The following is a 12,770-nucleotide window of genomic DNA, read 5'->3' on the forward strand; positions in this document are numbered from 1 at the left end:
TCTGGATGAAAATTGGCACACAGGTACAGTAGGTGTCCCAGAGGGGGGATGTGTTGAAAGTTGTACATCAACTACTCAGGATGATTTTTAATGAATTTTGGAAAATTGACATAATTCTATTGTATGGGCTGTATTGCATTGAATACAAGTACCCTTTAATTTCTGAGGAATTCTACAGTAAATCTGGATGAAACTTGGCACACAGGTACAGTAGGTGTCCCAGAGGGGGGATATGTTGAAAGTTGTACATCAACTACTCAGGATGATTTTTAATGAATTTTGGAAAATTGACATAATTCTATTGTATGGGCTGTATTGCATTGAATACAAGTACCCTTTAATTTCTGAGGAATTCTACAGTAAATCTGGATGAAAATTGGCACACAGGTACAGTAGGTGTCCCAGAGGGGGGATGTGTTGAAAGTTGGACCTCAACTATTCAGGATGACTTTTAATGAATTTTTGAAATAAACATAATTGTAGTGCATTGACTGTATTGCACTGAATATGAGTTTACTGTGATTTCTGAGTAATATTACAGTAAATCTGGGTAAAAACTGGCCCAGAGGTAAAGTAGGTGTCCGAGAAGAGGATCGTGTTGAACGCTTGGCATCAACTTTTAAGAATGATTTTTAATGAATTTTTGAATATGCAACCAGACTGTCACGATGGCTGTATTGGGCTGTTCCATTGTAATTTGTGTGCGCGCGTGCGTGTGAATGTTCACGCGCGTGCATGTGTGCGCGAGTCTAGGCTTTCAATCAGGATATAAAGCGAAAAGGCGCTACCGTAAAGACTGGTGTAAAAGCGCAAGGAAATTTATGCGGCGGATAGGAGGCGGCTGGCTTGACCGCGGCTCACAAATGACGGCTCACTTTACCGCGGTCCTGGGTTTTACTGTTACCTCACTTCCAAATCCTTAGATCCTCTGAACAGCGTCCCTCTTGAGAAGCAGCTCATTACAAAAAATAAACAAATAAAATAAAACAGAAATGCTTGCTCTTTCGTCCAGACTCCAGATCAGCAGGTGGCGGTAATGCTCCGGTAAGCTGACTTCCAGCGCAGTAATGCGAAGAAGTAATCGCAGGAGGAGACACCTCGGCCTGCAGCACTCAGTAGCCCGACAGTGGTCTGAAGCAGGACCATGCAGGTGTGATTTGTTGCATTCTGTGATTTAATGGTAAGTCATGTCAAGGTTCACTGCTTGAGTGACAGTTTGAACACTAAGATTCCTTTATGGATATATATATATCGAACTGCAGTGCGTTTATACCACTACTATGAAGCGGCTAGCAGCAGTACCTCCTAGCGTTAGCTGTGTGGCTACAATGGTAATCCTCCGCTTTAGATGAAGGTAAAACATGTGTGTGGCTTTCCTCCAAGCTTGTTTTTAACGTTGTTTTTTTTCCCGCTCATCCTTTGTCAGCGCATAATGTATTTTATTTTAGTATGGCTTTCACAAAGTATGCTAACGAGACGACAATCGGCGGCATACAGCTTCTTTGTAAACTGGTACTCTTAAGCTAAACCGTAAACAAATCTCTTTGTGTTTAATGGCGATGGATGATATTTTCCGAAGCTTGTTACTTGTAATGGGGGAAAACAAGAGGAACAAAATAGATTTGCACGGTGTATTTCTTTCATAATCTGCAAAATGTATGTTTTGTTGTTTTTTTGCAGTGTTAATTATACTGCTTCTAGGGCTGTATGGCCAAAATGATAATCATGACTGTTTTGATTAATATTTAGCACGATTGTTCCTTTTTTTTTAAGTGGACATAAATATTTTTGATTGTCAGGTAGATAACAGTGCTTTCACATCCACGTTGTGCAATATTGCCCTTACTGCGCAAGTTTTCACGTGAAAATGAAACTGATTTTCGGCTTTCACCTAAATGCTACTATTACACTGTGCTCCATTCCTTTTTCTCAAAATATCATTGCAGACTATCAGGCACTAATTCATCTGACCTGAATGCATCTTTCAGAAGCAAAATAGGAAAACTAAAAATGAATAAATAAATATGCTATCATGGAATGAAATCATCTGAGAAGAATTCAAGGCAGACTATGCAGAAACTTTAGTGTTTTAAAGGAAAAAAATAATTGCTTGAGGAGATAATGTCTTTTTTCCTAAAGCCTTTGTTAATCACTGTATTTATTAGACATGTAGCTTTAGCTGAAAGGATTACAACTGCATTGCTGATTTCAGTGGAAATGATTTCTATGCATATCTGAGCTGTTGTTTCCAGTAACAACCATTGTTTTGTTTTTCCTGGCGTTCTTGCATTCATATATCTGCATCCTGAGTGTTTTCAGCCTGTTAAATAGGTTAGTTCTCTTACTTTGTAGCACAAACACAGCTTAACAGCATTGTTTACATATTATGATTTGTTTGAATTTAATTTTTGTGTGTTTGTTTTTATATCTGTAGGAACATGTTTCACAATCCACTGTTCATCTTATAGCTATGTTAGATAATTATAGTAGGTTAAATCACTTGCTGCTCTCTGTCTTTCCATGCCTCAACCGCATGTTTCTGAAGTGAAAGCAATTTAATATCTGTATATATGCTGCTCAGTCATTGCTATATAACACAAAATCAGTTTCACTTCAGAACTATCAGTCAGTTCAGTTACAGGGCTCTCAAAATTTCAAAATCCCTGGTAGCCCTTCGGGCAGGGACTCTTCAGTTTTTGGTAGCCCAAAATAAATGTAAGTAGCCCGAATAAAAAAAGAGAGCAATTTTTTGATTGATGTTTTGTTTCCTGTTTTGTTTCCTTTACAATATTATACATTAAAGTATAATATTGTAAAGGAAACAAAACATTAATCAAAAAAATGTTGAAAAACAAATTACAACATTGTATAAAAATTACAATCATCAACTCAAATACTTGGTTCTAATTGAACAGAAATTTCTATGAACTTGTAAGAACTGTAGGACATGAATCAGTCTGTGTCAGATCCTGACTTTGAAATTTCCGCTGAAGTCACGGGTAAGAGACAAGTGGAACCAAGATCGAGGCCATTTGCTTTTTGAAGTTTGCAAAGACTGCTAAATTTTGCCAGTGGTAGTTCACTCTTTGCAACATAGTACGCTGTTCTAAACAGATTTTTCAGGTTTATTTTTAGTATGTTATTTGCAATTGGTGTTTGTTCTGGGAAAGATATTGCAGACTGAGCAATAATGCATTTCTTGCATTTCTCATGGGTTCTAATGGGGGCCTTTCTTAAAATGACTGGTCCCAGTAACAAAGGCGCTTGTCGACTCAGAAATCGAGAGAAAACCAACAACACACCCGGCAGAACATTATGTTATTTACACGGGTGCACATAAGTGGTCCGCATGTGCGCATTCGCTGTCAAAATAAAAGACGCGCACCAGATAAGAAGTTGCAACGCGCGTTTGCGTCCATATAAAAAGCACTGTTTTTGTCCGCTAGAGTGGGATTTTCACGGCACATTCCGCACCACATCTCTGTGCGTTCATCATTTGTTTGAAGCCAGCTCACCTCCTGCAACCACTTTTCTGAGAATACGCGCTTCTTTTGTGGTTCGGACTCCTTCTGACATTTCTTTGGAGGTGGAGGAACACCTAAGTAATTGCTTAAAGGAGCTTCTTCGACATCTTTAAGAGTTCTAAACAAATGTCTGTCCTCCTCCAGAAAATCTTATGTATGCAAACACGCGTTGCAACTTCATATCTTGTGCGCGTTTTTTATTTTGACAGCGAATGCGCACCTGCGGACCACTTATGTGCAGCCCTGGTTATTTAGCTCGTCATATTGCAGCCACAGAAATTCTTTTGTCCATGAAACCATAAAGCTGCACTTTCTTTTTGCCTTATAGTCTGATTTGTCATAACTTTTCCGTTTTGTGGTAAGCTTTTCTTTGGCTGTCACTTCTTCACCCTGACCTCTCTTATTTGGCTCAGCAGAACTAAAATATATATCCTGCTGCTTTTACATACACACACATAACGGTCAGCGATTCTCTGCGCGATCAACCTCTCACATGTTTAAGCTGCGGGAGATTTCACTTGTCATGTTTGCATAGTAAGCTAACGATTGATAAGACGATGTCAGAGGAATTGGTGCGCAAATTATCCTCACTCACCAATCAGTACTGTCGCTCTCTATACACAGTTCGCGCGATTGCAAAGTGAAAGCAAAAAACAAGCGCAAATTCAAACGCGATTTCAATATGTCACATATTGACAGTGGCTCACCGATGCCAATGACATAATTACCCAGCTACATTTCTGAAAGAATGCAAAAGCATTGGCATATATTTTTCCTTCCTACAATAGCCCGACGGGCAGGGCAGAGAGAGATTTTGGTAGCCCGACTGGAAAAATCGCTAGCCCCGGGACGTCGGGCTAGCGATTTTGCGAGCCCTGAGTTAGGAAGCATAAAATATTGTGAATCTCTTTTATCTTCTTTGGTGTAAATGAAAGTGAAAATGGATGCACTGGATAGGCAGCAACAAGATAATCTGCAATAACAATGGTTTTGCAGTTGAGCAGTGTGTACATGTAACAGACTTGAAAGAAGTCACTTTCATTTGCTTCAAAGCAGGTGAAATTGACTCGCAATGGTTGATGCTTCCTACCTGGACAGATGTAACGGTGTAAAATTTACATTAAATATAGAAAGAATTGCATTCGTAGGACTGTTGTTGTATGTAACCAATCTAGGTACATGTTATCCACCTGATAGCTGATAAAAACAAGGTAAAAGACTTCCTAAACTGGGTAGCACTACATTACTTTGAACCAGTGGAAAATACACATGAAACTTTGACAAAGACCTTGGTGCCAAGATTGTGGTGTACTGCTTTTGATATATAATAGAGGCTGCACTGTCATCTGAGGTTACTTGTCTAACCAGCTCACTCGGGGTGCTTTGTTTTTGTCAGCATTGTCCTTTGTTGAAGATGTTTATTGATTATAATTTTACTGGTGGTGACAATCAAGTGTGCTTGTAAGGGAAGTATGTTTTCATGAAAGCTGTTTGATTGTTTCTGATTCTAGACATAGTGGAGAAATTGAGTAAATAAAATACCCTTTTTGTGCTTTAGGTGTGCAAAAGATAAGCAAATGTCAAATGAAAGCCAACAATATAGAGAGATTTTCCTGCCATTTAAAACCTGGGCACAAGGGGTGGGTGATCTGATCCGTGGTCCAGTCTTCCTACTGTGTGATTGCCAATAATGAATGCCATTCCCAGCAAAGTAGAGAATGGGATTAATGCTCACCAATTAAAGTAGTATTATTTACCCTCAGTCCACAGCCCGTGGTGTAATTGAGCTTGTTTGAGTGAGGTTTTGTTTTTATACACAAATGAATGATTTAGGTTTCATAATTAATATCCATTAGTGGGTAGCTATTAAATGAACATCTAAGACTGTATTAGAGCTTAACATTATCCTGATTCTACTAATGTATATTTTATAAAACAATTTTTTAATAAAATGGCTCACCTGTCTCTTTACCCTTTCACTTTGCTCTCCCACACAGTCTTACACCAACAAATACACTTGATGAGAGGAGATTCTTACAATTATGAAATTCATTTCTAATCAAATTAACAGACAGAAAATGCCCAGCTTTTATTTATATATTTTTTCCCATTTGATAATGATGAACCAATTAAGCTGATCCACAATCGCCCATTTATTTCAAAGAAAGCAGGGATGCAGACTCTTATGTCTTTTAGTGTCAGTTGTATGCAAAGATTAGATAAGAAAATACACCAAGTAAATAAAATTGCAATGAAGAACATAATGCTAATATTAACATAATGCCTTAATTGGGAATCAAGTACAAAATCACCTTCATTGGCAATTGTTCCCTGAGATCATTATCTAATGGTGCAAACGTATTGAGCACAGTGGTTATATATTTTAATGAAGTGTGCGTGTCCATTTTTGTGTTCATAATGTAATCCATAAGCATCTGTTGAAGATGCCAATACTTTGGGAAAAGGGTGAGCATATCTGTTTACTGCTAAAGAATGTAATTGTTAATTATATACAGGGTGAACATGCATAAAAAGGTGCTCTTTACTTAATTTCTGGAATATCGTCATGTTCATTTTTCCATTGCCTCTTGTTACCAGCTGAGCCTTCCCACTTAGACTGCTTCCAAGTTCTCCTCCCTGAGTGTGACCTAGATTCAGTGGGGCTTTTATTGTCGGTGGTAAGCTACAGTCTTTCTCTGGTGCAAGAGTGTGTGTGTGAAATGTTGACACAGACACTGTAAAGTGCACGCAAGTGGGGTGACTGTCACTGTAATGTAGTCTTGGGTGGTTCCAGACTGTGTTAAGTACAGTGTTTGCTGGTCCAGAAAGGGAACTGTTCTGATTTACCAGTAACCGGCTCGAGTAAAATAATGAGCCAAAAACCAGAGGTTTTTTTACCATCCTGAGAGCATGGATCTTTTAAAGTTAAAAAAAAAAGTTGTTTTTTACTTGTGAAAGTAAAAATTAAACAGTAGGAAGTAGCTATAGATAGGGTTGAATTTTGTTATACATATTAGGGCTGCCACAAACGATTATTTTGATAGTCGACTAGTCACCGATTATTTTGGCGATTAGTCGACTAATCAGATCATCATCCATTGGACGTAAAACGTACAGCTTATTGCACCAGCAGCATCTGCTCTTATATAACTATCATTAGCTTACAGCTTTAAGTGTTTAAGGTCTGTGCTAACTAAAAATAAAGACAGGATGATAGTTTATTAAATTTTAATGAAATTTGCAGATTGTTTCGGTGAAGTTTAATAAACTCCTTGCTATCTAAACTATAACAGCATCTCACACTTCTGATAATCAGCTGTCTGCTTGACGTTTATTCAGCTGTGTAAAAACTATAACTTTAATCTCAGCCAAACTGATTTACTCAGGAACAAATAAAATACTAAAAAAAAAACAAAAAACAAAAAGGCAAAACAATAACATTTTTAAGTTATCTAAGTGACTTATATATCACGTTTAACCTGAGGAGCGAAAGACGGCGGTGGGTTTGAAAACTATTTGCCGGGAGTCCGGTGCTCTCACGGCTCTAGTTAGCCTAGCCCCCGGCTAGCTATCGAGCTAGTGGGTAACAGACGTCTCCGAAAACGTCGGAGCGCTTTTGAAAATATGTGGTGTCTTGATAAACTGAGCAGATATTTGAGGTTTACACAGCTACATTCTCGCCTGAAAATATGTTAAACGTTTATTTTGTGACCCAGAAAGAATAATAAGAGTAATATTAAAACTAACTAGCTGCCGCCATTGTTGGAAACTGAGCTGGGCCGCGCTATGAATTCTGGGACACAGCTTCTTCTTCTTCGGGGTTTAACGGCAGCTGGCATCCTTGTACATGCAGTGCTGCCATCTTCTGTTTCAGTCCGTTATTACACTCTTAAATCCTGCTACTTATTTCTGCGTCTTTTGGATCTTACAAAGCTTCAAACGACGCGTCGACTATTAAATCAGTCGTCGACGATTTTGATAGTCGACGTAATCGTGACTAGTCGACTAATCGTGGCAGCCCTAATACATATAAAGAAGTTCATTTTTACGTGTGAAACTTCGTGCTAGCTGTTGTGATGCTTGAGCAAAGTTACCTAAGTGGTCACTTTGAGAAAACGGAAACTAAATAAATAAAAGTGAACATCATAAGGGACTGGGCAGTTGTGTTTTTAGATGCTGTTTTTTAATTGGAGCATTTGCAGCCCAGTATGACCATCAGGACATTATGAAACTCCAATGATGTGAGCTACTTCTGGGAACATTTTCTCTTTATTCAGATACTTAACAGTATCAGCCACTTGGTGTACTTGTCCTTAGTTATTCCCATTTTGTTGTTGGGTAACATGAATCCAGGTGTTACACTAAATATTGAATTAGTAGCTTCTGTTAATTTTAATTTGGTAATGACAAAGGCATTTAATTTAAAGTGCCTCTGCTGCATCAAGGGCAATGTCCAGTCTGCCGAGTAAGGTCTGCACTGGTGTCAAGATGGGTCTAGATTGATGAAATGATGTCTACTTGATCATCATGTAAGATACTGTTATTCAACAAGATGAGGGCTGGAACTTGGAATTCTAAAAGGGCAGATGGAGAAACTCAGTGACAGGCTATAAGCGACAGGCTAAGGCTATAGGAGCCAGTTGAGTTGGTTTGGGCATCTGACAAGGGTGTCTCCTGGGCAAGGTGTTCTGGGCATGTCCCACCGGGACGAGGCCCCAGGGAAGACCCAGGACACACTGGAGAGATTATATCTCTCAGGTGGTTTGGGAATACCTTGGTATTCCCCTGGACAAGCTGGAGGAGGTGGCTGGGGAGAGGGAGGTCTGGGCTTCTCTGCTTAGGCTGCTGCCCCCGCGGCCCTGGCCCAGATAAGCAAAAGAAGATGGATGGTCCTTACCAGACTTTCTTTCTTGTGTCTGTGAATACTGCAGCACCACCCATAGCAGACCTTTCCTCTACTGACCCCCTCCAGTCGCTGGGAGTGTGGGATGTCTATTCCCTGCTGGTTGGTGCTAGGTTTAATCAGTTGAAAAGAGGGGGCTGCACCTAAAAGTCACGGGTGCCCATAGTTTGCATGGAAGAAACTGACTTGTCTCACCATTAATTCTCCAAAATGTAGTAAAACTTAAAAAAGTGAAAAGCGAACCAAAAAAACGAAAATGTTTGCCTTAAAAACTAAAAGTTCCCCCTTTATGAAATGCATTTGCAGCAAAAGGGTATAACTTCTATGAAGACAAGCCGAGGCGGTCACACTCAGTATCACTGCTTGTGGAAGCACTTTGAATTAGTTTGCAGAGGTGTTTGTGTCTTATATGCAGACAAAAATGATCACATAAGGTTTTCAGCACTGTACCCCTTTTTGTGACCAATTTCACACATGCAATCACCAGCAACCACTAACAACTTGTTGGAGAATACACATTGTTCTGTCAGGATAGGTGGTTGCGAGATGGTCACAGACCAGCCACTAGGCCTGTGTCACTGGGGACTTATTCAGACAGCTTTATCCGATAGACTGATTGACTATAGCCGAGCTCTGAAACATTTTCACAGTTAATGCACAGTTAATTGGTAATTGTGCTCTGAACTGCAGATGCCCCAGATGATTGGTCATTCCTGTTACATGTCTTTGAAGTCTACCTGAAAGACGCATGCATAGTTGGTGCATTATAATGCAAGTCTCAGTGGTAGAGTTCACGTGTTTGACCAAAAAAACTGTCACACACATGGATGCTGACACACTGTCTGACACAACTTACGTCATTTGGACCTTACCGGATCTATGGATACAGAAATTATAATAGGTTTTAGGCATGTTAAACCTCTATTGATCATCGTTTTTGCCTAGTGTAGATCATGGGAAATGAATGCTGACTTGCACTACTTGTCATACAGTTTGAATTTTAAACAAACTTCGGAGTCAGTTGTTTCGTAATACTTTTCTTTCATCCCTCCAGGTCCTAATCCAGCATGGAAAAGCAGAGGAGTCAACATGCATCTTGTGAAACACATCTTTTTCGAATACCAGGGTTTTGAGCAAACCCACTGATGGCCACATGGAGACCAATTTTCTTGGTGCCTGGATAGTTTTACTTGTACATACCGGTTAAAAAAATGATGCCATCTGTACATGGACAAAATCATTTCATAATGGAAAAGCAGAAGTCTGGGAACAGTGCGTCTTCAGGCAATTCAGCCGCAGAAATTAACTTCATCTGCACTGAGTGCGGTGATGGATTCAGTCAGTACGCTAATGTATTGGCACATATGGCAGTTCATGGACCTTTGGAGTCATTTTCCTTTGATGGCTCATCCAATGGATTTGAAGTCCCCCGAGAATATGTGCTACAAGAAAATGGTACACTGACAGTTGTGAATGGTTTGACACAGTCACATTCTCCTTTGAAGCCAGTATCTCCTGGAGTTTTGCCATCACATTCACATTTCCCATCCTCTGTAAGGCCAGTATCTCCAAACGTAAAATCGCAGCCTGCTCCTCACAAAGAGGTATTCAGGCCAAGGCCGTCTGATGTGAACTCGGACAAGTCTCGCCAGGGACATTACCGCTGTGAAATATGTAATAGATCATTTAATAGCTTGCAGAGTTTACATCGTCACCAGCAATATCGAAACACAGAACGAGGATACAAATGTACTTTGTGTTGCAAAATCTTTGAAGATAGGCAGGATCTCAAGAGACACCTCCATGACCACTTAAATGAGAGGTTTCACTGCTGTCGTCTTTGTGGTAAGCGATTCCTGAAAGCAGATGCCCTGAATGCTCACCAGAAAGAAAATCACCCTATTTCCAAAGGTACAGCTCTGGGTAAATCTGAGAATAAACAGGAAAAAAAGCTTGAGAAAACATATCCTTGTAAGAAGTGCAAACTGAATTTTTTCTGGATGTCAGATTTCCAGACACATTCCCTCTACCATTGCAAGGGGAAAGAGCCTGATGCTTTATTTGCATCTGAAATCGAAATTGACATAAATTCTAAGGACCTACACAATGCGCAACTTGAAAACTGCCATAGTAATGGCACAGCGATTGAGATGCAGAATGGGGAGACTAAAATCTTTAGGCATTGTAGCGATGACTATGACTACTCTTTCAGAAAATATAGATGTGGTTTATGTGGGGATCATTTCCAGAAGTTAGCAGCTTTAAAGGAACATCATCTCACACATCAAACTCAGGAGGAAATTGATCAGATGAATCAAGAGTCCCAAAAACCTTTAAAGCAAAGAGTCCAACCTAAAGCCAGACGTAGAAGAGGGGGTAATCCAAATGGAAAGCTCCATCCGTGCAAGCACTGTCATCGTGTCTTTAATCATTCTAGTAGTTTGTCCCGGCACATGAGATATCATAAAGGTACAATGCACACATGTGTATTTTGTGGTAGGCATTTTCCTCAGCGCTGCGATTTGAGGAGACATGTAGTCATGTATCACAAAGCTGAATTGGATAAGAAGCCAGGTTTAAAACACTTGTACACAACTCCACCAAAAGGTCCTCCATACACTTCTCTTAGTAATAGTGAGAAAAACATGAGCCCTGCTAATGAAAACACCAAGAGCTCTTCTGACTATGAAGCTGTAGCTTCACCAGAGCAGAATCAAAATGATAAACAATCAGGAAAAGCAGGTAGAGTTAACTACAAGTGCCAGGAATGTGGAAAGAGATTTGGGCTGTTATGTGTGTACCAACGGCACTTGCGTTACCACAAAAAGGAACCCAACAAGTGTCCCCAGTGTCCAGCTCAATTTAGGAATTCCTCATCCCTTGAGCTTCATCTTCAGAATCACCCAAGCACTGAGGAAGTGGGCGATGCTGGACAAACATCTCATGGCACTGGTACTAGTGTGGATGTTGTCTTGGAAAAGGGTAATGCAGAGGACATAGAGGATGACTATATGGACCATACTCAAAATGATAAAGGAAGTTCTTCAGAGGCTGTCTATGAGTGCACAGAGTGTACTGAGACATTCTCATGCTTGGAGACGTTCCTTCAGCATCAGACTTCTCATGGTTCAGAAAACAATGGGTAACTATCCTGTCAGACGCATTTTTCATTATTCCTGCCAACAATTAAGCTGTAGGGAGTTGAGTCTTTTTGACTTTAGAATGCATCTAATTGGATAACTCTAAATATGGACTGTAAAGTTTGTTTGTGCTGGTCATTTTATATAAGTACTTTTATACATTTTTCGTTGGCATGCCATGAAAATTATGTTTGGTGAATTTCAGAGATTAAACTTGGAAATGAAGCACAAGTGGAGACCATACCAAATCCGTTCTTTATTAAAATCATTGTGAAAATGGGTTACAAATGCAGTGTTTGCGTGTGTATGGCTAGAATGCATATTTATTTCTATTTTTCTGTCTCAAACTATTGTTGCAGTTGAAAGTAAATATGTTGTTTTCTCCATTGTATTTTTAATGGTTACCTATGCTGTCAGTGTAAGTCAAATTGCTGCATTCATCTTTTACTATGTAACTTTTTTAAATATTTTAAATCTTATGCATACTTCTTTATTTTGAAAGGATTGCATTGTCATTTAGTAGGGTAATTGTGCCAATAAAGTTGTACCAAGAAACAACTTAAGATCCTGTTTTGCTCTTCAAAAAATCTGTAGTTATGTTTTTCTTTTTTTTTCTTTTTTTTGCATTAACATAAGATAAGAAACCACTTCTGTTGAGGAAATATCGACACTTGTCTTTCTTTGGTTGCAATCTTTGATAGTCAAAAAAGTTATTAGTTGACAGCAGGTCACAGTGCAGTGTTAAAACTAGGGATGTTCCTGGCTACTTTAAGTAGAAGAACATGAAAAATCAGGCAAACTAATCTTAAAGTAACAAAACACTCAAACTGCCAAAACTGAGCATAATTAAAATTAACCATTGTGCGGACAGTTGGTATGGTTTAAGAACCATTTAAAGCTGTTAATCACATTGTTCACAACATTGCATATATATTTTAACCAAGTACTCGGTCACAGATTTCTGTATAATATATTTAGCTACATCTCCAGTAAGTATGTTGTCCCATGGTTGGAGGTACTCCAGTCTGGTAGTCCTTTTTTGGCTTTGTCCCAAGTGCTAGTTGAGGTGGCCCTCCAGAGCAGAGTTCCACCAGCTATTATCGTTGAGCTGAGTCAGTGTGACCATTAGAAGAAACACCTTTGTAAGAGGCAGCTGAATGATATGAAGGACCTCAACAGCAGTAGTCTGGTCGGTCTGTAGGT

General features: G+C 39.4%; 1 protein-coding gene across 1 annotated transcript; it reads left to right on the plus strand.

Moving 5' to 3' along the window:
- The first annotated feature begins 901 nt into the window (after positions 1 to 901).
- On the plus strand, positions 902 to 12,125 carry LOC113032392 (uncharacterized). Its single transcript, XM_026185299.2, has 2 exons — positions 902 to 1,180; positions 9,482 to 12,125. Exon 2 carries the CDS (start codon positions 9,639 to 9,641, stop codon positions 11,571 to 11,573), a length of 1,935 nt encoding a protein of 644 aa, XP_026041084.1. The 5' UTR covers positions 902 to 1,180; positions 9,482 to 9,638; the 3' UTR covers positions 11,574 to 12,125.
- Positions 12,126 to 12,770: the final 645 nt, after the last annotated feature.

This window comes from Astatotilapia calliptera, chromosome 11 (genome assembly GCF_964374335.1).
Source record: "Astatotilapia calliptera chromosome 11, fAstCal68.1, whole genome shotgun sequence".
In the NCBI taxonomy this organism is placed as follows: domain Eukaryota; kingdom Metazoa; phylum Chordata; class Actinopteri; order Cichliformes; family Cichlidae; genus Astatotilapia; species Astatotilapia calliptera.

Excerpts from the sequence above, each read along its gene's own strand:
- LOC113032392 (XM_026185299.2), top strand. The coding sequence starts at position 9,639 with ATGATGCCATCTGTACATGGACAAAATCATTTCATAATGGAAAAGCAG.